This window comes from Phaenicophaeus curvirostris, chromosome 11 (assembly GCF_032191515.1).
Source record: "Phaenicophaeus curvirostris isolate KB17595 chromosome 11, BPBGC_Pcur_1.0, whole genome shotgun sequence".
In the NCBI taxonomy this organism is placed as follows: domain Eukaryota; kingdom Metazoa; phylum Chordata; class Aves; order Cuculiformes; family Cuculidae; genus Phaenicophaeus; species Phaenicophaeus curvirostris.
This window is the reverse complement of record NC_091402.1, coordinates 5,934,741-5,957,785: the sequence shown is the minus strand read 5'-3', so window position 1 is coordinate 5,957,785 and position 23,045 is coordinate 5,934,741. Positions and strand designations below refer to the sequence as shown.

General features: G+C 43.4%; 1 protein-coding gene across 1 annotated transcript in view; it reads right to left on the bottom strand.

Moving 5' to 3' along the window:
* Positions 1 to 23,045, bottom strand: part of PTPRG (protein tyrosine phosphatase receptor type G) — a 415,153-nt gene that overhangs the window by 81,114 nt on the left and 310,994 nt on the right. Inside the window, exons 8-11 of the mRNA XM_069865996.1 lie at positions 19,155 to 19,347; positions 5,329 to 5,513; positions 3,220 to 3,328; positions 1,162 to 1,211 (exon numbers count right to left, since the gene is read on the bottom strand). Coding sequence (XP_069722097.1) covers positions 1,162 to 1,211; positions 3,220 to 3,328; positions 5,329 to 5,513; positions 19,155 to 19,347 — 537 coding nt within the window. The remainder of the gene's footprint in view (positions 1 to 1,161; positions 1,212 to 3,219; positions 3,329 to 5,328; positions 5,514 to 19,154; positions 19,348 to 23,045) is intronic.

The window sequence follows — 23,045 nt, the reverse complement described above, 5'->3', positions numbered from 1 at the left end:
TCTGCCGTGACCAGGGACATCTTCAAACAGCTCAGGTTGCTCAGAGCCTCATCCAACTTGACCTTGAATGTTTCCAGGCATGGGGCATCCACCACCTCTCTGGGCAACCTGTGCCAGTGTTTCACCACCCTCAATGTAAAAAATTTCTTCCTAATATCTAATCTAAACATCTCCTCTTTTAGTTTAAAATCACTGCTTACTGAAAAAACCCTCACTTTACTGAATTAATTGGCAGAGGAGCGTTGGCTGGAAAGGTACACATCAGACAAGGATAAGCAAGGGCTAAAAAGGTGCTACCAAACATTGAACAGAACTGTAAAATGTTTGTTCCTGGAACAGAAGTTTATAACTGAACAGTATTTCTGCATCTCTCTGCACTTTCTGGTTTCAGTCAGGCCATGTAGATGAAATGCTGCAGCAAACCAAGAAAGGCTGCTTTCTCACGTTATTTTTGACCAGATGCAATCACAGAGAACCTGAGATCTCAGAAGAAAACCTGAGCCTTAGAAATTTCAAGCCAAAGCTTTAAATAAGCATCTAAACTTTTGGGTACTTATCAGTGTGAATCCCTGAGGCAGCGTGAGATTTGCTTTTTTGCTGGCATGTGCAGTCTCAAAGCTGGACTGAGTGTTAAAACTTGACAGCAGGTTTTGTACATCTAGAATGCCTCTATACATCATTAAACAAACATTAATCATTCAAATTCAAGCTTTGTATGCGCTACTTGCTAGGGAGTAGATCAAACCAGAACAGAGTCAAACCAGAAGCAATGTGCTTAGAGTAAATTCAATAGTATGAATTCAGTCCATGAATTTGACTGAACAATTCAATATATCGAATGCCAGGAAATTTAGGTTACGGATAGTTTATGTTAAACAACCTAAAAAGGTGCTTTCAAAACTGAAATGGTGTATTCTGGTTTTACTGCATCAAAATTTCTGATTCTGGAATACAAAAACCAGCTCCAGCGACCACGTCACCATCTCACCTGAATTGCAATTAAACCAAAGAGCTCATTAAGGCTTTATTCCCCCTAGGAGGTACCCCTGGGGCACTGGGAGAGCGGGGAATGCTGCTATGTTTCTGCACCCCTAGGGAAGGGAGGCAATCGCTCCCCAGCCCTCGCTCCCCGGTGCCGCGCTGCCCTCTGCCGCCACTCACCGCGCCCGTCTTCACAATCCTGGTGCCCTCGAAAATCCGAGTGGTGTTAGCTGCGGGAACAAGGAGCGAGACAGCGTGTCAGGGCCAGAAGGAACGGCCAGCAGTCCCCCAGCATCACCGCTGCCAACCCCACGCTGCTTCTCCATCCTCACATCCTCACCCGCCGCGCCTCGCACTGAAGACACATCCTTCTGCCTCCCCTAACTCTGCTCTTCCACACCCAAGCTGGAAAAGAATTCCCATCTTACACAGGAACCCAGAGCAGCTGATAATAGATTTTTTTTCCTGCCCTTATCATCCCATTATCATGATTTATTGCTATTTATCTCAACTACAACTACAGGTGGACACTGTAGTTTTTTTTAGGTCCAGAGAAGAGCAACAAAACTGGTGAGGGGGCTGGAGAACAGGCCTTATAAGGAACAGCTGAGAGAGCTGGGGGTGTTTAGCCTGGAGGAGGCTGAGGGGAGACCTCATTGCTCTCTACAACTACCTGAAAGGAGGTTGTGGAGAGGAGGGTGCTGGCCTCTTCTCCCAAGTGACAGGGGACAGGATGAGAGGGAATGGCCTCAAGCTCCGCCAGGGGAGGTTTAGGCTGGACATCAGGAAAAAAATTTTCACGGAAAGGGTCATTGGGCACTGGAACAGGCTGCCCAGGGAGGTGGTTGATTCACCTTCCCTGGAGGTGTTTAAGGGATGGGTGGACGAGGTGCTAAGGGGCATGGGTAGGAATGGTTGTACTCGATGATCCGGTGGGTCTTTTCCAACCTAGTGATTCTATGATTCTATGATCTTGGGTACAACCAAAAATTATAAAAGCAGCTCCCTTTTGGGGAGACATGGAAGGAAACACAATGTCTACTTCCACTGCAGATGCGTGTATCACTCCCATTGTTTTAAAAGCTGGGCTAGAATTGTAAAATCATCAGGCTGGAAGGACCCAAAGAACATCCAGCAAAACTGTCACTAATGATTTATTCGTTACCATAGTTAAATAGGCATCTTAGCCAAATTTGAAAGGATTTTTTCCATTCTATTATCTGCCTAAAATGGCCATAAAGTAATATGCAAGTTTGTGACTTCTGCCTGGCACTTAAAGTGAAGTCCAAACCCCTCTGCTGAGGCACTAAGAAGCAGCACTCTGTCAGAGAGCATTTCTTGTCCAACCCCTGCTCTCTCTGCAATGCTGCTAACACTGTGGCACGACACCGGAACAGAACCAAATTGTGCTCACAGTTTGATTGCCTTCAGATGCCAAGTGCTAACAGAGCAGGATTAAAACCTCCACATTTTCCAAAAATTATACTTAGAAATGCCTCTCATTTTGTTTTATACCCAAGTGATTTAACTCTGCTTCACCTTATGGTTTTAATTTTTTAACTCTTTGCTCTTTTTGTTTTTCTATGATCCATTCTGAGGTTTACGTGTCTATGCAACAGGAGCAAGCGGGACTGCTCTCAGCAGAGGTGAATTTTGCCCTACTTAATAAAAAAAGCACTAAACGCCTAGGAAGGAGCAAAACTTAAAAAAACTCAAAAAGCATCAAGTTCTACCAAATATCAGCTTTACCAGATTTCTCCAGTAAACTTAAAAGGAAATCCATGACAAAGGACAGCTTAGCATCCAGTTCTTTAGCTTTCATTTAAATATGTATGTTCTGGAAATCATTGAGGTTGTGTGCATGGTAAAACCTGAGCATCTCCACATGTTGTTGTCAAGGTAGGACTGATCTCCTTTCCTCCTGACATAAAACAGACACTGATCAGACTCACATCCTGCTACAGCTGTGCCTCTGATGCATAAGCAGTCTCTGATGAATTTGTTTTAGAAAACCTGTACCAAGAAAAGCTTTGAATTCCCCTAAAACCTGAGAACACTGCAGCAGAGAGGTGCAGGCAACAGCCTCTGAAAAAGCCACTGGTCACAATCTGAAGCTGACATTGGCTAAATGCATTCAAACATTTTGTGAAATCATTCCACACCATATTGAACTCTGCAAAGAAAAGGTTAAATACACAAAGAGTCATAATGTAAAAATATATATGTGGGGGTTTTTACCTTGAAAGAGCATAGTCTGGCTAAAGTCACTACGCATTTCATTTCGGCAAACTGCTTGAACTCTGAACAGATAAAGGATGTCAGGTGAGACATGGCTAATGATGGCCTTCTGTTTAAAAAAAATAGATATTATTCAGTTTTTTACCCCCATAGTACTGTCCACGATCAGTTTGAAATATACAAAGCATTGTGCTAACACAGGACATTTCTGCCATGTAAGACAAACTTATTTCTAAACGGAAATATTCACTGGTCCCCTGGAAGAGGGCAAGGCCAAGGCCAAGGGGCTTCCCTGGGATAAAAGTGATGCACCAAGACTGCTGACTCTGCCCATGAGAATCAAATGAACAGGTACCACATCTACCCTCATGACAACCGTCAATGCTTGAGCCTCTGCTCCCCTCAGAAAAAGCTTAGATCCCAAATCATTTGACCTTACAGAAACTAAAATGACATTTTTATAGGTGGAGAGCCAAATTCCAGACCTGGAATGAGGCCAGAAAAGTCACTGCCTGCTCAAACAAACTATTTATTTTGCAATGAACATGCTATGGCAATTTGATGCTGGCGGCCTGTATAACATGATGACTCAGCACCCTGGACTGGGATGTCCCTGAGCACCTTTACACCTGAGAAACTGCCTCGCTGCCTCCCAGATGCTCTTTAGTGCTGCCTTAATCCACGACCACACCAGTTCATGACTACAGCAGACGGCAGCAGTAGCTGTGTGGACCAACTGAAACACCCGTGACCCCTTTAGCAAAACAGTGTCTAGCTCAGTTTCAAGACAGGACAACCCAGCTGCCTCTGCCGGAGCGCTGAAAGCAAATTGCACTTTCCTCGGAAAAGTTTCCTCCAAGTTTTTTACTTTTGCCCCTAAATTAGACTAAGTTGTCATTGCTTTCTTAACCTCCAAGCTCTGCTGCACAGCACAGGGTCTCAGTGCAATTTATTTCCAAGCTATCACTCTATCACGTCTCCTGCACTTTTAATTATTTCTTTTTCATAAACCAGGATGCTGTCACTGTGCCCACCTCATTTTTGCTGATTAAGGCTCTCCTTACATCTGATTAAAAAAAATCCTCCCTTAAGAATGTAAAGTTATGACAAGAGAGGGGTTACAATACATCATAACCTTGGGTGCCTTTCAATAGATTCCTTTCTGATTTTGTGAGGCACATCACTCCCTAATGTGACCCAGATAACAATGTCTAGTGGGGAAATTGAAAATATAAATGGAAATGAAGTAAAGGAATCTTCATCTAAGGGAATAAGAGAAGTATTATTGTATAACTGATTGAATAGGCCCAGAGGACTGTGTATTTGAAAAAAAAAATATGATAACAGTCATTAGGAATAACACTCTGTGCTGCTGCATTTTTCATGTGCATATACAATTACTGATTTCATTATTCTAGAGGCTTTCTTTGATTAACAATAAACGGAGGCCTTTCAAACCTGAATATGTCACTTTGATTTTATATGCAGAGAATGTTAAAGACCAGTACAATACTTGCTTCCACTTAGACAAGAATGACAAGCACATCAAATCCTAAACAGAGGAAATAGATCGGTGTTTCCATCTATGCTGAACTGTACTGCTCTTCCCTCTATTTCTCCCACCACCGGATGCAGGCAGGGCCACTCTGCAATGATCTTCTAGCCTGGACCATGCAACTCCTGCTCCTGGCAGCCCTTACTGGTCAGAACCTGCCCCGAAGTCTGCAAGGAGCTATGCTCAGTAAAAAGCCTGGGCCCAGGAACAAATTTTGGGGGATAAGGCTTTTCATGTGAAAATCTGCGTGAGCTCAACACAAGCCAAAAGGTATTCAAAGTCTAAGTAGTTCCAGAGCCAGCTGCTCCTCAGCACAGTATATGAAAAAGTGTCTGCAGATTTAGTCCTTTATGCACTCCCACAAACTATAAATTCACACTCCAGTGTTTAGGGCAGTCTGTTAGGCAATGTTCAGCTCACGCTGAACATTTTCATAGCAATTCACTGTGAGTCAAATGCTAGCCTGTCTGTGTTCCCCCTCTTCTTCCTTCTACTGAGAAAATAATATAAGGATAGCTTGATACATATGTCTTGGGCTGATGTTGTAGTTTTACCAGGTCCTTGTCACTATCCTTGGTGAATGTCTTCTCCTTTTCATCTTCATTTTTAGTCCAGCTATAGGAGATCATGTAGTTCATGATTGGAGGGTGGTAGATGGTTTCTGGTTGGTTCCAGGTTACCAGCAATGCTGTCCTGTTCACAGGCTGCACTTTCATGTTGACCGGAGGCGTGCTGCAAGCTGAAAAACAGAGGGAAAAGATATGAAGCTCTCCTAAATAACTACGAGAAAACAAACAGGAAGAACTGTGCCTCACACTTAAGAGGCAGTTTTTTTCCTTAATGCCCTTGCCTACAGTAATAGCTTAGACTGCAATCCACTGAGACCAATGGGATTTAATACCACCTGCAGCTGCTTTCTGCTCTCCAGAGGGAAGGGAGCCAGAGAATCCATCCTCTGCAGGGAGGTTTCTTCATTCTCGATTTAGTTTCAGCCCTGGCATTTGCACGTATGCTTTAACTCAGTCACTTAAGAGCTCTGCATGGGAAGACGAAGATGTCCACCTACCTGAGGCCCCAGCTCCCCCAGCTCACAGTCTCTTAATCTGTGAAGGGGTAACTATTCCAATGTGATCTGCAAGCCCTGGAAACAGTTGGAACCTCTGAAAATGGGACACTTGGGTCAGGAAGTGTTTTCTTCTTAACCCAGTACATTTTTGCACACAAGCAGAAGTGACTTTACATTCACTCCTCTTTTCTGCATATTATTTTCTTTCATAGATTCTGAAGTGTTGTGGGATACACATGTAGCCCACTCAGAGACACCGGGGAAACCTCAAGCCATCGAAATGCAAAGCTCCAGAACTGACAGAGAGCACTAGATGGCACTCAGATGCTATTGAAAAAGAGAAAAGGAACATAGTGCGCTTCCCAACGATGCTCAGTTCAGATTGTTTCCAAGCTTTAAAAAGCGTGTTTAAAATACACAATTCAGGACAGATTCTCATTCTATTTCCCAATTTAAATTCTGGACCAAGAAGAATCACTTGCAATGATACCTAAACACATGTTCTGTGGCAAAGGAGCTGATCTTTTCTGCCAGGGAAAGTCAAAGTGTCACCCAGCCCATCATGCTGACACTGTTTGCAGAAATTTTTCCCAGTATGACCTTTCCATTTAAACCCAACACATTCAGCTTGTCTGCACTCTGCAGGTACAGGACTGCATGTACATTTGGCCATTATTTCACTTCTACAGAGGTCTGACAGAACTGAAGGGGAGAAATGTCTATTCCTATGCCTGGACTTGGAGGTTGGTCATGTAGTTCTGCTGTTACATTACTGAAATAGCTACAGTTCTGAAATAAAGATGATTAAATGCTGTAAACACCAATATTGCCAGTACAATAAAAAAATACCTGTCAAACGCATTTGTGAAGTTACAACTCACATTTTGTAGCTAGCCTGAACAAGAGAACATATATTGCAGAAATATCCTTGGGCAGGAAAGATCTTTGCACCTGCCATGAGTGGTGACAATCTTGCAGTTTTGCAGCAGATCCTTCTGCTCAACCCAGAAGGATGATCCACCAAAGAAACCAACCCTGCAATACCTCAAAGCAGTGACAAAATATTCTATTTACACTGAGTTGAAGGGACCAAAATGACCTCAAGCTCCACCAGGGGAGGTTCAGGCTGGACATTAGGAAAAAAATTTTCACAGAAAGGGTCACTGGGCACTGGCAGAGGCTGCCCAGGGAGGGGGTTGATTCACCTTCTTTGGAGGGGTTTAAGGGACAGGTGGACGAGTTGCTGAGTGACATGGTTTAGTGTTTGATAGGAATGGTTGGACTCAGTGATCCGGTGGGTCTCTTCCAACCTGGTTATTCTATGATTCTATGATTCTTGGTCTCTGCAGGGAGCCCACAGAGCCAGAGCATGGCATGAAGGTGGCCAGGACCCTGCTGAGGGGGCACAGATAAAATCAGTTGCTGTTGTTAGTGTTTATATAACTTCACAATCCTTGGTATGCCTCTCCATGCTCACTCTCTTCCCACTGAAATAGTCAGATCAGTTCTCACTGACATCACTGTTTATTGATAACTGCACCAATAAATCATAACTGCACCAATAAATCATAACTGCCCCCCTTGAAGCCCTTTGTCATCAAAGAATTATGCTTCAAAATGCCAGGCCAGCCTTTACTGCTCCACCTAATCAAATGCTATCAGAGATGGGATCACAGGGTGAGGGACTGCCCAGACAAGTCCCATCCAGTTCTTCTCTTACAGGAGAATGTGCAGAGATTTGTATACTAGAAGTAATCATGCATCAAATAGTTTCAGAAATAGTTCACTCAGATAACCTTAATGAGATCTACCTTAATGACAATACCTCTCAGAAACATGGCTGGTCAGCTGTTTCCAGACAAGGACCTCAAGCCACCCTGTGAGAAGGGACAGTCCCATTCTCTATTCCATGCTGCTCTCTGCTGACAGCTTCGGAGCAGTTCAGAACAGCTCCTGAGAGCCAGAGGAAAGCAGCAGGTGTTTCCCAGGGGTAAGCAGGAGACTCACAGGTTCCAAGTGAGGTGACTCTCCCTCCGTGACCCTGCGCCCCGATCCAAGGAGGACATCAGCACCTTTCAGCAGCTGAGTGACCCCATGACTGCACGACAGCAAGTTTTGACTAGGACAAACTGCACTCACAACATGCTAAAAGGAGACTGTATTTACAATACTGCTGTTTCACAGTAAATATTACAACATTTTCATGACTTAGCATGACTTTGTTTCAGTTACTCCACGGCAAAAGGCAGTACCTGATGTAATTAAGCAATAACCAACCTTTTCTTTTTTTTTAAACAGCTTATGAATGGGCAAAAAAGAAATATTTTTAATAAAATGAAACATATGGTTTTATTAATTTAACTAAACCTGCTCAGGACACAATGGAATAAAAAAACATTTCATTCAATAACTCAATTTGATGATTTAATTAAAATGATACTTAATAATGTAGCAAATGTCTGAAAGGCAAGGAAAAGAAAAAAATGTTTAATGATTTGACCATCTATAAAACAACTGGCATTTTCCAGAGACCTAATTTTCCTTTCAATACTCCGTGCGCCTTGGATTTTTGAAAGAAGATTAAAAGAATCGCAGGCGCCTCGCTTTCTTTTTTGTGGATGCTAAAGAACCTCTACTGATTTTGCAAAATGTGCAGCTGAAGGGCAATGAGAAATGCAGAAAGAGGTTGGGACAGCAAGGGAGATGTTTGCATCCTCCTCTGAATTGAACAAGGACACACTACAGAGAAACACAAGCTTTTATTATTTCTTTCTTTTAAACCAGGCTAAATAAGCAAAAAAAGCATGTGAGTTCATGATTGCTTGAGAAAAGAAAAAAGGAATTGAAACCAACAGCCGGCATCATTTCTCACTGAAATAGCAGATCTCAGCTATTTTTAGATAAAATATTACTAATGCTCTCTTTTAAATTCAGATCCTAAGGGATAATAAAAACACTGAGGCGTCTTTCAGGCTTTCTGCGGTGTAGTGCAATACTAAGCAGATCCCTGAACTGGCCTTGCGAAGGCTGACAGAACCGGGACACGCCCTAGAGCAGGCACTGACCTCTTGGAGTGAAACCCCACCTCACCCTCCTGTGAGGAACGACCTGAACACGGAAACTGGTGAAGAAGCTGGCTCCTGCCTTATGGAGAAGTAGAAGAGGGAGGTTTCGTGGGTGCATCGGGAGGACGCCCTCAGAGCTGGCACAGCCAGCGTCTCCAGCTGTTGGCCACATGTGGGGCTGTCCAAGAGCCGGACTCAGCCCTGTCTCTGAGATCAGCCCACCAAGCACCATCCTGCCTAGCCTCGTCATCCCGAGCTCGCTCAAGCCTGGAGAAAACCTGTTTGCCACTTGCAGACAAATGGAGCACGCTAATACAGACCAGGCCAGCCGTACAGCAGAGAATTATTTTCTTCATGTTAAAAACATTCCAATGGGCTGGAACAAACAAAATTAATTTAACAACTTTGCATTCATCTCTCCCATAATTTGATTTGTATGTTTTATTTGGCCACGTAACCTCCACAAGGCTCTCCTAACCGAAGCCTGATAAAGCTTAATCCAAAAGCTCCTGGCAGCTCCACTTTGGAGAGCTGAAAGACAAAAAAGAGGGCTTGTTGTTTTGCAAAAATTAACCACTGATATTAAGATGCACCCATGAATGCAGAAGGGGCGGGTGAGAGAATGTTACAGCTTTTTTTTTTTTTTTTTTTCCCCCTAACAGCAGCCTACATTTCTCTTTCAGAGACAGAAATGCAAAACCAGCCAAACTTTCTGGGTTTCATCACGCTTTCTGCAAATGCCACCTGCGGTTACAGAGAGAGCTATTTAAGGCAAGTCAGAGAAAACGCAAGGACCATACATTAGGTTATTTCTTGTATACCTGCTCCCTGTAAAACAGGTGCCTCATATGATGAATCCAATGGTACTGGGCTCAGAGGGATTTATAAAATCCTCTAAAAAATGTTCTAAGTTAGCTTCTCCACACATAAAAATGTCACTACTTTAAAGGCAGTTATTTCTAGCTGTGCTGTGCCCTCTTTTGGAAAATCCCACTCTCTCCTGCATGTCTCAGCAACACAAAACTGCCGTTCCTCTCCTCAGTACCAAGGGACACACATATGATGAAGCCCTGACAACTTCCAGCACAGAAAAGCAACGTGCCCGTGAAGCCCTGAATCCCTTGTGGTGAGATGGGCAGCGATCTTCTGAGGCAATTCGTACGTGGAAGAAGGGATCATTGGCATCAGGATGGCTCTAATTTAGCTAAAAGACAGGGATAGGAGTCTTGCCTTACTCTGGGTGGCAGCTCCTGGCCCTGAGGTGAGAGGCTTTGCTTCTCTTCCTTCCCCCCCTGCTCCAGGTATGTATGGGATTGGTGGCAGGGAACAGTGCTGCTCCCTTACAGAGAAGGAGCACAGAGGATGGTAGATGGAGCATTGCTTTCCACATCCTCAGCAGGAGAGAAACCGAGAGGTCAATATGGGGGTTTCATGCCTTTCCTCCCCACAAGGGCAAAAAAGTTGGTGTTTGGAGGAGTGCTTCTTTCCCTTCTGCCCCAGCACTGTGATAGAGCCGGAAGGGCCAGTCCCTCAGGATATATGGACCACTGGCTGCCTTCTCATTATTAGACCCCCAAAACTTAAAATAATCCCTGAAATGCAGCTGAAATATGGGCTATACTGCAATCAGAAAACTCACGCTTCAGTGCTGTGCCATCAGCATCACGGTGGGGGAAGTGATACAGTGCCAGAGTCAGCTGCCTTGCAGTGGTGTGACTCAATGGAGATGCCTGGGAAGAGACTCTGATCCACAATAAACAGCAGCATTCTTTGGGCTGTTGGATTTGGTCTCAGAGTTCAGCGAGGGCTGTGCTCCCAAAGGATAACAAATAGACTACAAGGATCATACACAGAGACAGCACAGGCTTTGATACATAAAAAAGTGCTAAGAGGCACACTTACAACATTTCCTCCTTCTCCTTTCAGTAAATGTTTGCATTTTTTTGCTTTCCTTCAATGTACATTGTTAACTTCTTGGAGTGCTTATAAATGACATTATTAATATAGAAAGATAATTGTTTTAAAGAGAAGCACACATTTTTCCTTTACCTTTGCCTGTACTGAGCCAGCAGGCACTTGCAGGCTTCGGAGCATGCCGTACACACAAATATTTGTGTTGATCTACTTCGATCCGCAGGCAGAACGTAGCTAGGAGACAGACCATTTATCTTGCCTGCTCTTACCTTTCGCTGTGCTTCAAACAGGGTTGTTTCTTAAGGCATGAGGAACACGGACAGACCCCACACTTACCTTACCAGCGCTGTGAAACAACCTCACGAGCACAGTAGCACATGGGGCAGTGCTGGAGGGACTCTGGCCAAGCTGCGTTTTGCCCCTCTGCTGCCTGCCCATTTCCCCGAGGTGAACGCACAAGTAGTGTTTGGATTCATTGGTAGCATGTGAGTTTCCATGGAATCCCAGCAACCGACCCTATTTTACTGAAAGGCATGAGCTGTGTATTTTATTACGCTGTGTTTGAGCCCAAATATTTCCCGTATTTCATAAATATCATTTCTACAGCCATGGCCTGAATCCTCAGGGAGTGCAGATCAGCCTTGCACCATCAGTTCTGGGCCCTCCACCACAAGAAGGATGTTGAGGCTCTGGAGCGAGTCCAGAGAAGAGCAACAAAGCTGGGGAAGGGGCTGGAGAACAGGCCTTATGAGGAGCGGCTGAGAGAGCTGGGGGTGTTTAGCCTGGAGAAGAGGAGGCTGAGGGGAGACCTCATTGCTCTCTACAACTACCTGAAAGGAGGTTGCGGAGAGGAGGGTGCTGGCCTCTTCTCCCAAGTGACAGGGGACAGGATGAGAGGGAATGGCCTAAAGCTTCGCCAGGGGAGGTTCAGGCTGGACATTAGGAAAAAAATTTTCACGGAAGGGGTCATTGGGCACTGGAACAGGCTGCCCAGGGAAGTGGTTGAGTCACCTTCCCTGGAGAGGTTTAAGGGACGGGTGGACGAGGCGCTAAGGGACATGGTTTAGTGATCGATGGGAATGGTTGGACTCGATGATCCAGTGGGTCTTTTCCAACCTAGTGATTCTATGATTCTATGATCAGTTGCCATGCTGGGCTGACAACTTCATCCGCCCCCCCAACTATGGTGTTTATATTGCACACACAGAGGGTAATTCCTGTTTAAAATGTACACCCGTGTTCTTCTTTAAATATACAGAATGTCTGATGAAATGCGTGTGACCACATTCAGCAGCATGTACTGTGTCAATGGAGGGGAAAGGAGGATTTCCTGCCAGAAGGATACGTATTTGCCATGGTAGCCAATCTAGGCTTCCCAAGTTCCTAGTGTGGGTTGCTTGGAACAAGGAGCACAGGAAAAACAAGCCAAGAGAACAGGTAGAACATCCTGCTATCTGCCTGAAGGATGCCCAAAATCAGACTGGGAAAGCTGCTTTCCTTTCATAGCTTCTGGAGGCTTTTTCCAACACAAAGCACAAGCTGCTGGCACTCATAGTCCAAAATACTGTCAAGACTGAAATTAAAATCAGTACTTCTGCAGGCCAAACAGCTGGACCAGTAGGTAGGCAGTGCAGAAAGGAATTCCCTGCAGGTGTAAATGGAATAAATCATCAAGATACCTTACAAGTACTCAGCTCTTCCAGCTTCAGTAGCAGCTATGAACCCAAACCATACTTAAAACTTTCACACTGAAATCCTATTGCTTTTTTGGATTGGCCTCGCTATAATCTCTAAACAAGCTGGAGCAGTTACTTACAGTGCATTAATAAACCTACGGGGAAGATGTCCAGTACATTCTGGCACAGACACACACACTGCTCCCATTACAAACACGTGTAAGTTACTACAGGCAAAACCAGAACAGAGCCACTGCAAGAGAAGCACAGACCTACGTCAGGTGTATTCACATCATTTTGTACCCAATTCACTCTCCAAATGAGTGAGGTTTTTTTCCTGAAGCACTTTGGTATCCACCACCTTTTCCACTCTTTGGGAGAATCATAGAATCACCAGGTTGGAAAAGACCCACCGGATCATCGAGTCCAACCGTTCCTATCAAACACTAAACCATGTCTCTCAGCACCTCGTCCACCTGTCCCTTAAACACCTCCAGGGAAGGGGACTCAACCCCCTCACTGGGCAGCCTGTTCCAGTGCTCAATGACCCTTCCCGTGAAAATTTTTTCCTAATGTTCAGGGAGGCAGCAGCCTGTCTTTTCCTGCTTTAGCATGATAGGCTTCAAGGCAACTGCCTATGTGAGGATACAACATTGCAGTGCAGGACATGGATGAAGTGGAAGGGATCAGATATGCAGAAGGAGCCCGCTGATTTCTGCCTAAAATGTGATTACATCAGGTTCTTGAGGTGCGTGTCAAAAGAGACTCGTACAGCACCAGGCAAGTACATTTACTTGGAGCACCAGGGCACCATGGCAGCTGGGCAGATCTACAGTGCAAAGATGATGCCGGGCAAGCAATTAGCAGCGCAGTGTTATCACCTTCAGGTGCAGCCTTTTGCACTGTGCCAGACTGCTGCACCAGCAGAAATCCTAATCATGATACATAGATTCATCTGCACCCGCTTGCTGTAGTAAGGCGTTGACCTGATTAAAGTACACAAGCAACAGAATCAGAAAAGGATAATCTTCACTACAAAATGAAAAGAAAGTAGAAAAAGACTAGTCATCCAAGGAAACAGGGGAGGAGTAGTTAATCTACAAAGAAATCAATCTGTAAAACAGATTCTTCCAAAGGAAAAGGATAAGAACAATCAACCGTAATAATAAGCATAACATAAATTAAAAAAGCCTCCTGTTTATTTTTGTTTCCTCTAACTAAGATACCTAAATAAAATAAATAGTTATCACTTTGCTTTAGCAATTCCAAATTAAGATTTCAATAACATATGATTTTAAATTTACATTTACCATGTTGTTGTTTTGGACAGATTACACTTACTGCTGTAGAATATTTTGTAATTATTTCAGTCTGACTACAATATTATATATAAATGACATTCTGCAAGAGTATAACTTCTCTGCCTAACATGCTTTTTGGCCTCCCGAGAGAACTTGAAGGCATGAAGGGACTACAAAGTTGCTTTGAGAGATTTCTCATAATACATGGGCATTTAGAAAGCAAAAACAAATCACCAAGAGTAATAATGGAGCCTATAAATGAGCCAAATAACTTGTTGTCATTCAGAAACACTTCTGCCAATGCCCTAAATTCTCTGCCTTCAAATGACAATGTCACTACACTGAATCTCTGGAACTCAGCCTTTGGATGCTGCTGCAGTGGAGATGCACTCCAACGCAAGGATGCCACGTCACGCAGAAAAGGCACTTCCTTGGTAGGGGCCTTAGTTTCACTCATGACATCAGGAGTGTGAAACAGTGAATATAAACTGAAGTGCTTTGCTTTGACTGCAGGTTGGTAGCTGGAACCATATCTCTAGTGTGAAGCATGCCAGAGGGAAAATTCAAATATCTCCTGTCCACGTTTTAGTGGCATTAAGTTACAATGGCTTTTAAATTGTGTATTGGTACCACTGAAGAATAGTAAGGACAAGGATCGCCTGTAAACAAGTAGAGAAATGTCCCAGCTTTAGAGTCCAAATCTAAGTAAGTTTTACTAGAGTGAATTTATGACTACTCAGTATTTAACTTAGTCTAGGATCATAATTAAAGATGGTACTCTAAGGTGAATTCCCACTGATGGGAAACAGCATCATTTGAGACTCCAGCAAAGAGTAATCAGACACCTTTGGGGAAGTAATCAGGCATCTGTGAAAAAAAACTCTGATGTCAAGAGCCCCTCACATGGGATGCTTGTTTAAGTGTTGTGAGACTTGCAGCACGTTTAATGAGACAGAAAGGTTAAAGGTTTTTTTTTCCAGCATTAAAAAAAAAGAAGAGAAAGAAACAACATTTGATGGCCCTAATCAGCAGCAAAATAAAACAGGCAAATATTGTTGCAGTGAAGCACATGCTGAAACAAGGAAATGAAACACCTTTTCCTCCTAAGCTTCCATGCCTACATCTTTACTGAAGCAGGTAATGTTTTGTAAATACGTCTCTGCTTGATGGGACAACATGTGAAAACAGTAAGGAACGCACAGGTTTAGGTCCTTGAACTGGATGGCCTTTTACGTAAGCATTCTGTATACTTGGCCCTGCAGTGCAATGTACACTATTAAACTGATAAATAATTAGCAATCCCTCTAGCACAGCTGCTTGAAAGCAGCTCACAAAAAGGCAGGAGCAGAATATGTGATGTGACAGAGCAGCAGAGTCATGAACCACAGAGGACAGCCCCAAGAAGGAAGGACGCAATATTAACAGAGATGGTCACATGCAAAAAATCACACCCTGCCACTGTCACTGGTACTCACAGTACCTGGTGAATAGCTTACAGCTACATTCCCAGTTGCATATCTGGACAGAGAACCTCTAACTTTGCAAAATTGTACATAAATCAGTACTGCAACACAGATGAGCCCTGTTGTTAAATTTTACAGGCCTGATGATCTGCATGATTTAACAGCACGATCCACTGTACCTCTAGAATCTCCGAGAGTTTCATCTTCTTAAAAAATATTGCTGTGTGATGGATTATTATCAATCCACCAGTTGCTACGGTTACATAGCTGAAAAATATTTATCCTGAATGGTATATTCAGAAATAAGATACTTCAAGATGATCTGTAGGGTTTTTTGAGACAGCTCCTAGGTCAACTTAAGAAGGAAGCTCAACTCATAGGCTCTGATTCAGCAAGGATCTTACATGTTCGCTTTCATTCCAGGCATATGCGCAGTCCTCAAGACAACTGTTTTAAATCAGCTTTTGCCAAAAGGAGGAAAGAATGAGATAATGGAACCAGAGAAAACTCTCCTTGCTAAATACCGACACAAAAGGAAAACTGGAGTTTTCACCCTCAAGTGAAAAATGAGCCCTCTACATTATTTCAAATTAGTTAAAATATTTTCACCATTCTGTATTCTGATGATTGATATTCAATCACCGCCCCTCCCATCATTGCCTCTTTAAAATTACGAAAGAGGAGGGAGAGGCGCATAACTGCAAAACAAAAGGCTGGTAACATTCATGCTGGCTAACAAACTGGATCCAAACGCTGTGACAGTTTTGGTCTAAAATAGCCTTTCCCAGAAGACATTTTATTTACCAAATGCCACCAGTTACAGGGCTCTGCTAAGGGAATACTCAGAGGACTGGCATAAAGCAAGAAATAGTTTCCCTCCAGTCTATCTGCAGGTTACGCTACTGGTCACAGTTCTGTGACCTGAGATAGCTTTGATAGCTGGGAGAAAAGACAATCCAGTTTGGTGCCAAACTGCTCAGGACAGCGCGTTTGTCAGTGGACAACCGCAGCGTTGCATTGCTTTGTGCTGATCTGAAATTCCCCGTTCACCAGGGAATTCTGAACATTATTCTGAACATTATGCAAATTCTTCTGGGCACATTTTCCTCCAAAATAAGAAAGGCTTACATAACGAACGCTACACTGTTTTCCAGATTAGCAATACTGCCCACAGACTTAATAGAGTGTGACAGAGGAAACAAACGGCAAAAATTCACACCGACAAACAAATCCAAACTTCCCCTCCAGAGCTGAAGACCATCACAAACCATATCACCTTGCAGCAAGGAAAAGACACATTTTCCTGACCTTGCCTTTTTCTACAACACACAAAGCTAAGCATGGGGAGGGCAGAGAGGAGCCGGCATCTGACAGCCACTGGTCACATTGCTTTGTGCAATCTGGAAAGCACTGAGATGCAACCACGAGGTGTGCAGAAGAATCTGCATAAAACAAATTTGTTATGCTAACTCTACACTCTTATATTTGTATGCTAGGCTGCCTGGCTGAGAAGTGCTCCACGCACTTGGTGTCTCAGTACTTTTGCATGAATGACACCATATAAAAAGGTACTGTATTTACTAGCTGAATAAACAATAGGTTTTGCTTTCACTCAAGTATTATAACTTCAACTCATTTTATTTATATGTCAGTAGTTCAGAATGTGCAGTGGACCAGGCACATCATCACTGTTCACCTTTGTCAAAGAAGGGCCAGAAACATCCACATTGTTATATCTCTGGAACAGCTACAACTCATCCCTGTAACCTTTGGAGGATATGCTACAATCCATTTTGTGTTAGCAACACTGCAGCAATCTATTTATTTTTAAGTTCGTGAAAAAAATGCACCTATGTTCAGTGTCCCCTGGTGTGCGCACAACCCAAAAAGTGACAAGTTGACAGAGCCGGAACAAAAAAGACTGTCTGCCCAGACATTAGCCTCCTATAGCGAAAGCTCAAGGGAAAAGAAATCACTGGCTCTAGCATCATCCCTGCCATCAGATGGCATGCTGAGTGTTGTTGGATCATGTGAAATGGGGGAATGTATGCCCCCACCATGGGTCTCCGCTGAGCACCTTGTAAGCTCAAAGCCTCACGCAGGCACAAGTACAGAATGTTACGGTACTTGGACATGTTGGGAGAGGACCCAGAGAGAATCCTTCTCAGGAAACTTGTCCTCAAGCATGTAACGTGCCAAGCACCCAGGCACCAAGCTATCTAAGCATGGACCAAGTTATGTGCAGCAACCTTTGTCCTGTTGACTGTCTCACATCATGTCAACTAAGCCACGTGCGCTTGGCTGAATCCAGGCCTTAAGAGTTCTTAAAGATCAAAGTCAATGTGAATCTTTCCAGTGATTCAAGTGCTGCTTTGGTATAAACACTTCCAACTTCAAGTTCAGCCTATTAGCTACAGACCTTAGCATCTGTGATGCTCCGTCAAAATTGTGGGTTTCAGCTATTTACTGTTGGGGTGAAAATCACCTAAAGCATTTCTATAATCTTAAAAACCATCCAGCAAGAAAAGGAATATGCAGGCACGTGGCCAAAGCAGTAAAATCTTCTTGAATGTTATACCACATTTACCAGAGCTACCTTGGCTGCACTCAAAATGAAAACTAGTCTGTTTTGTCACTTTTAACATAACGTAACCTATTAAGTTTCATCACTGTTCTGGGTAAGTAATGTGTACACAAGATATAACTGAAGAAATAAATATTGACACATGTTGCTGCTAAAACACCAATTGAAAACTGCAGGCCAGAGCATCAGAGCGTAGCTTGGTTTCTTCACTCTCAAGATCTCCTTCTCACTTCTGATGTAAATTCCCTGTCCCAAGGCTGCCTTTAATGTACATGAGGTTTGTGTACGTGTATATTACATATATAAAAATAAGCACACTCAGAGAATAATGAGCCCTGAGAAATACCCTCCTCCAGCACTCTCTTGGGAGGGTGAGGCTGCTGAACGCAGCTGTTTTCATGATTCACGTCCTTAAAAGCTACACTTCTCTGTGCCTGGCCAGGTGAAAATGCCAGGTACAAAAGGGAAGCCTGTAAACCTGCTTGGCTGTTTCCTTCTGGCAAACTGCCCCCTCTTCTTCACCTCTATCCAGAACTGGTTAAGCACCAAGCACTTCTTAAGACTGGAGACTGGGAAATACATGTAATTCCTCCTACCTATAAATAACAGCATTCGATAAAGTAAAAGCAAATAAAGGTACTAAATGATATTTATTTCTAGTCTTATTTTATCCAGTTCACATTTCTCTCAAAATTTCTGATGTGCTCCTCTAGCCCAAGCTGTCTGTGCCAATGCAGCGACTGCAACCTCCCTCCCAGCCGCCTCCATCCAGCTCATTATCCAGTGTCTGCCAGAAGCGAGCACCAGTTGCTTTATATAAAGGCACATGAAATGCTTCAGCAAGACATTAGAATATCATCTGCCTATAAAGAAGAGCATTTTTCCCTTGTCACTATTACCAACAGATTGATACAAAAATTCAAAGATCGATGGTTCTTCAAGAGTCTTGTTACTGTAAAAATGAAACCCAAACCCATACCTGGATACTCTATTCCCATTTAGACACCCAATGAGTCAGTGATAATGGGGCGGAAAGTTTACCTCTGACCCTGTCCATGTTTCCCTTTTGTCAGGCATATCTAAGCCCCTACAGCCACCCAGGAGAAACAGGGACATTGCCACTTTGAGACACCCACGTTCTAGGGCTTTATTGCCACAGCACCTTGTGACAGTGAGTTTCACAGAGAATTGCAGGCACAACCCGTGCTGTTTCTTAGGTAGCTCACAGCTATCCTCAACATCATTTGATGAGAAAGCAGACAAAACCGTTCCTCCTGTTAGTCAAGTGCAAAACTGGTAAGTGTAATCTACCTTTGGAAGCTTCTGTGCCAAGTGGATTGTCCAAAATGTCTGTCATATCTTGGCTCCAAGCATCCTTCACAGCAGACTTAGACACCTTCCTGTTGTTCAGGCTTTGCTGTGGTCGGAAGTTATTCCTCAGGTATTCCACGGACTTGACGTGGTCTTGCTGTTCAGTGGTGAATATGGAGTAGAACGCCTCCAGCTGATTGAAGCCATCGTGGCAGGGGAGAGAAAGGATGTTAATTAGAAAAACAATGTGTTAAAATCTGGGTGGTTGATAAGACAGTAAAATGGCAGGAAGTAAAATGTTGATGCCAAGACTGATCCAAGACTGATAAACCACAGGGGAAGTCAGGCTGCCCACTGAAATCACTGTCAACCACCTTATCTTGGCACAGGGCTTATCCTGTCCAACAAGGGAGAAGGCCTTTTAGCAAGCCATGGAAGTCCATTAAGGGCAAGGAAACATTCGCCCTTAGGCCCCTTGTCTGGAAGGATTTTGTGTGCAACACAGCCATGCCAAACTCTCCTCACCACTGGCACCATTTTCATTTGCAGTATCGTGTCAAAAAGCACTTCGAACTCATTCCACACCAAGAGTCTCCTCCAAGACAGGGTGACACTACCTCACCTCCCAATACCCTAAGAAGCGCAGGGGTTGGGCTAAGCTTCCAGACACCTCTTGTGGCACTTTCGTAGGAAGATCGCTGCAGTTGGCACATCTTTTTGTGATGGACATCCGAACCCATGAACTGGTTCACGATGAACTGGCTTGCCTATGAGCACGTGGAGAACCTCTAGACTACCAGCTCCCAGTGTGGTGACCTCCCTACCAACTGCTATTCCCTCTGATACCTCACTACAGGGTGAGAAAAACATAACATAGAATAAATGTATTTAGGCACAGTTAGCATATACTCCTCTGGGAATAAGCTTCCTCTCTTGGTTCAGATCTGAGCTATTTTTAATAAAATGTATTAATCCATGAGAAAGAACTGTAATTGGAAAACTTTTCTGTTACTTTGTACCTTAGTATTTCTTAGAAAGAAATTTCTAGCAAATTAAAGTGAAAATATTTTCACCTAACGTTTTTCTCACAGCCAGCAAGTTCAGTACAGCATTTACTAATAGCTTATTATCATTCAGGTCAAGAACTAGAATTAGTTATGCTGCTCCTGGAAAGACTGAGCAAGACAGAGCAGAGAAGGATTCAGTCCTGATATTGTTTACATCAACATCAGTTACATAGATTTGGGGAGTATAGAATCTGGCCCAAGATTTTAAGAACAGACTGGAACTACACTCATCGCTTGAAAAGCTACATCTTTTTCATAAAGTGTATCTTCTCTAAAAGCTACGGAGAAACACACCAGAGTCTTGCAGCTGGGAAAAATTATCATTGTGGCCTCCAATCAAAGGAAGGTGTAACAGAGCAATTAAGCACCCTCCACTACACCAAGAGGCACTCGCCACCATTATTTAATTTCCTTTCAAACCAGTAGTCTGAACCCCCTTTTGCTCTTGCTGTCCAGCTCATCCAGTCTGCTAGGCTCAATAATCCTCCCTAGGGCAGGAGACAGTCCATTTTCACACATTTCCTTCCAAAAATAAGTCCCCTTGGTGGTGTGTTGAGCTGGCTAATGGAGATAAGTACAGGAATGTTATCACTGGGAGCAGCACATGGATAGTGGGAGGGGAAAAGGAAAGACCACATATCTCTGATCCCGAGTTGGCAGCTCTGCACCAAAACACAAACCCATAGGAACTGAGTCCCACTACAGGTAATCGCCTCCAAGGCAACAGCACAACTCAGGCTTGTACACTTTTAGCAGCTGCTTCCCCTCAACCACAACTGCTGCTCCAGTACAAGCAGGGAACCTGAGGCAGAGGGATATGGCTGGTGACCAGGAGGGAGAGGGGGATGCTAGTGACCAGCTCCCGTTGCAGGCAGTGCACCCAGGCACCGCTTCCAGTCTTGCATGTACTGATGGTGGGATTTAGGTTGCAATCTTTTTGCATCTTAGATTAATGCCCTATTCTGTGGTTCTCAACTGCCATTTTCTCTCTGATTCTTCAGAGGAACATCTGGAGAAATCTTGAAAACCATTTCCTAGTTATTAGCAGGAGCCCCTCAGAAGTATTGACAGATGGGTTAAAAAGGGGGTAAAGGGACAATTATTGTACATTTTTGTCTTAAAAAAACCCGTGAGAGATGATCCCTGCTGTGCCATTCTATGAAGTCACAGACCAAAACTCCTTTGAATATTTACATATCTTTTGCATTTCATGCACTGGAAGCAGTTTTGACAAAGCCAGAGAACAGGGCTTAAGATTACCCTATAAAAGCTCAAGAACTTGGGTAGCAACTGCTTCTCTGAAGTCAGGTCTCTAGGCTTATACATCCATGACATTAACTGAATTTTTAAACTTTTAGAGAGAACTTTTAAAATATTTTCTTCTGCCATGCTACCTTGGGGAGGTATAATTGCATTTTAACAACTGCCAATTCAAATGTGATTTTTAACCTTCCCCTTTTTATGTGTTGAAGTACATATAAGTCATTTCAACTTCATTTTTACTATAAAAATATTATCTTCTACAAATGAGAAATTAATTTCTCTATAGCTGCCAGAAAAAAAATATTTTAAGAGCTGCAGTCAAGGAGCTACATTCGTGTCTTCAAGGAGTACAAGAGCTCCCGTTCAGAAGAATTGAAAAGCTACTGTAAGACTATTGTAGATACAAGGAAACCTGATCTAAAACTCCTAGTCATGTAATTACAAACCATTAAAGCCTGACATGCAGTTTTCTAAGGGCTGGATATACAAATGGCAATTAAAAATACTGGAACTGTTATAAAGCACAATAAGCTACTGTGAGGTACGCATTATGAGAGATAATGCCATGCTTTGGGTCATTGAATGCACTTAGCTTTACAATACATCTGCAGGGTGACACGGCTTGTCCTGTTTTGTTGTCTAATTATCAGAAAAGATGATGATGATGGAGAGAATAAAACAGAAAAACCTCCACAAATGGACCACTTCAGTACTGTCCTTTTCACAGCAAGGTATTTTGCACAAAAGCAAGGATTTAATTGGAACAGCAACAAAGCTTAAAGAGTATCACTTTCCTCCTCTGGGATTACAGAGTGCTTCACGGGGTTTGTGATAAAGAAGGTTAAACTATGGCAATGGATTATGTTGCACTGTTTCTGTTAGAGGAACAACTAATAATCATGGCAATGGCAGGGTGGCAGGCTCTTAAAATACACCCATCTAGAGCTGCCAAGGGGAAGAACACTATTATTTATTCTACGTGTTGCAGGATCAATGAAAGTCTGTCTACACACAGAATTCCCAGCCCTTCAACCACACATGCATGCATAGAGCAGCACAATGCCAAATTTTAAAGGCTTGACTTGGCACGGTTACCATTGTACAACACAGGAAAGAAGCTATGCCATGTTAAAGTACCTTTATATCGTTATCGTGATGGCCATAATTGGTGTTTACCAGTTTATTTGCATTTGTTAAAAAAAAGAAAAAGAAAAAAAGAAGTCATGACCCACCTGATGCGTATACAGGGCATAAAACTGAGATTGGGCCAGGCCTCGCAGCCACCAAATAATAAACAGTAAACTTATTGATGTAGTGAAAAGCTACAAGGGATTGCAAGTATCCTGCAGGCAAGGACAGAATTCAAAATGATCTCGACAATCAGAGAAATACCCTGAAAAAACAAAGGCTCCGATTCAACCGGGACCATGTGCAGAGTCCCACGCTTTGGCCAGCGCGGTAGGCTTCACGAAGCATCATGCGCTTAGCACTGCTAGAGAGCGCTCTGGGGAAAGCCTCCAGCAAAAGTGTTCCTGCTGAACAGGAGCTGAATTTGGGCAAT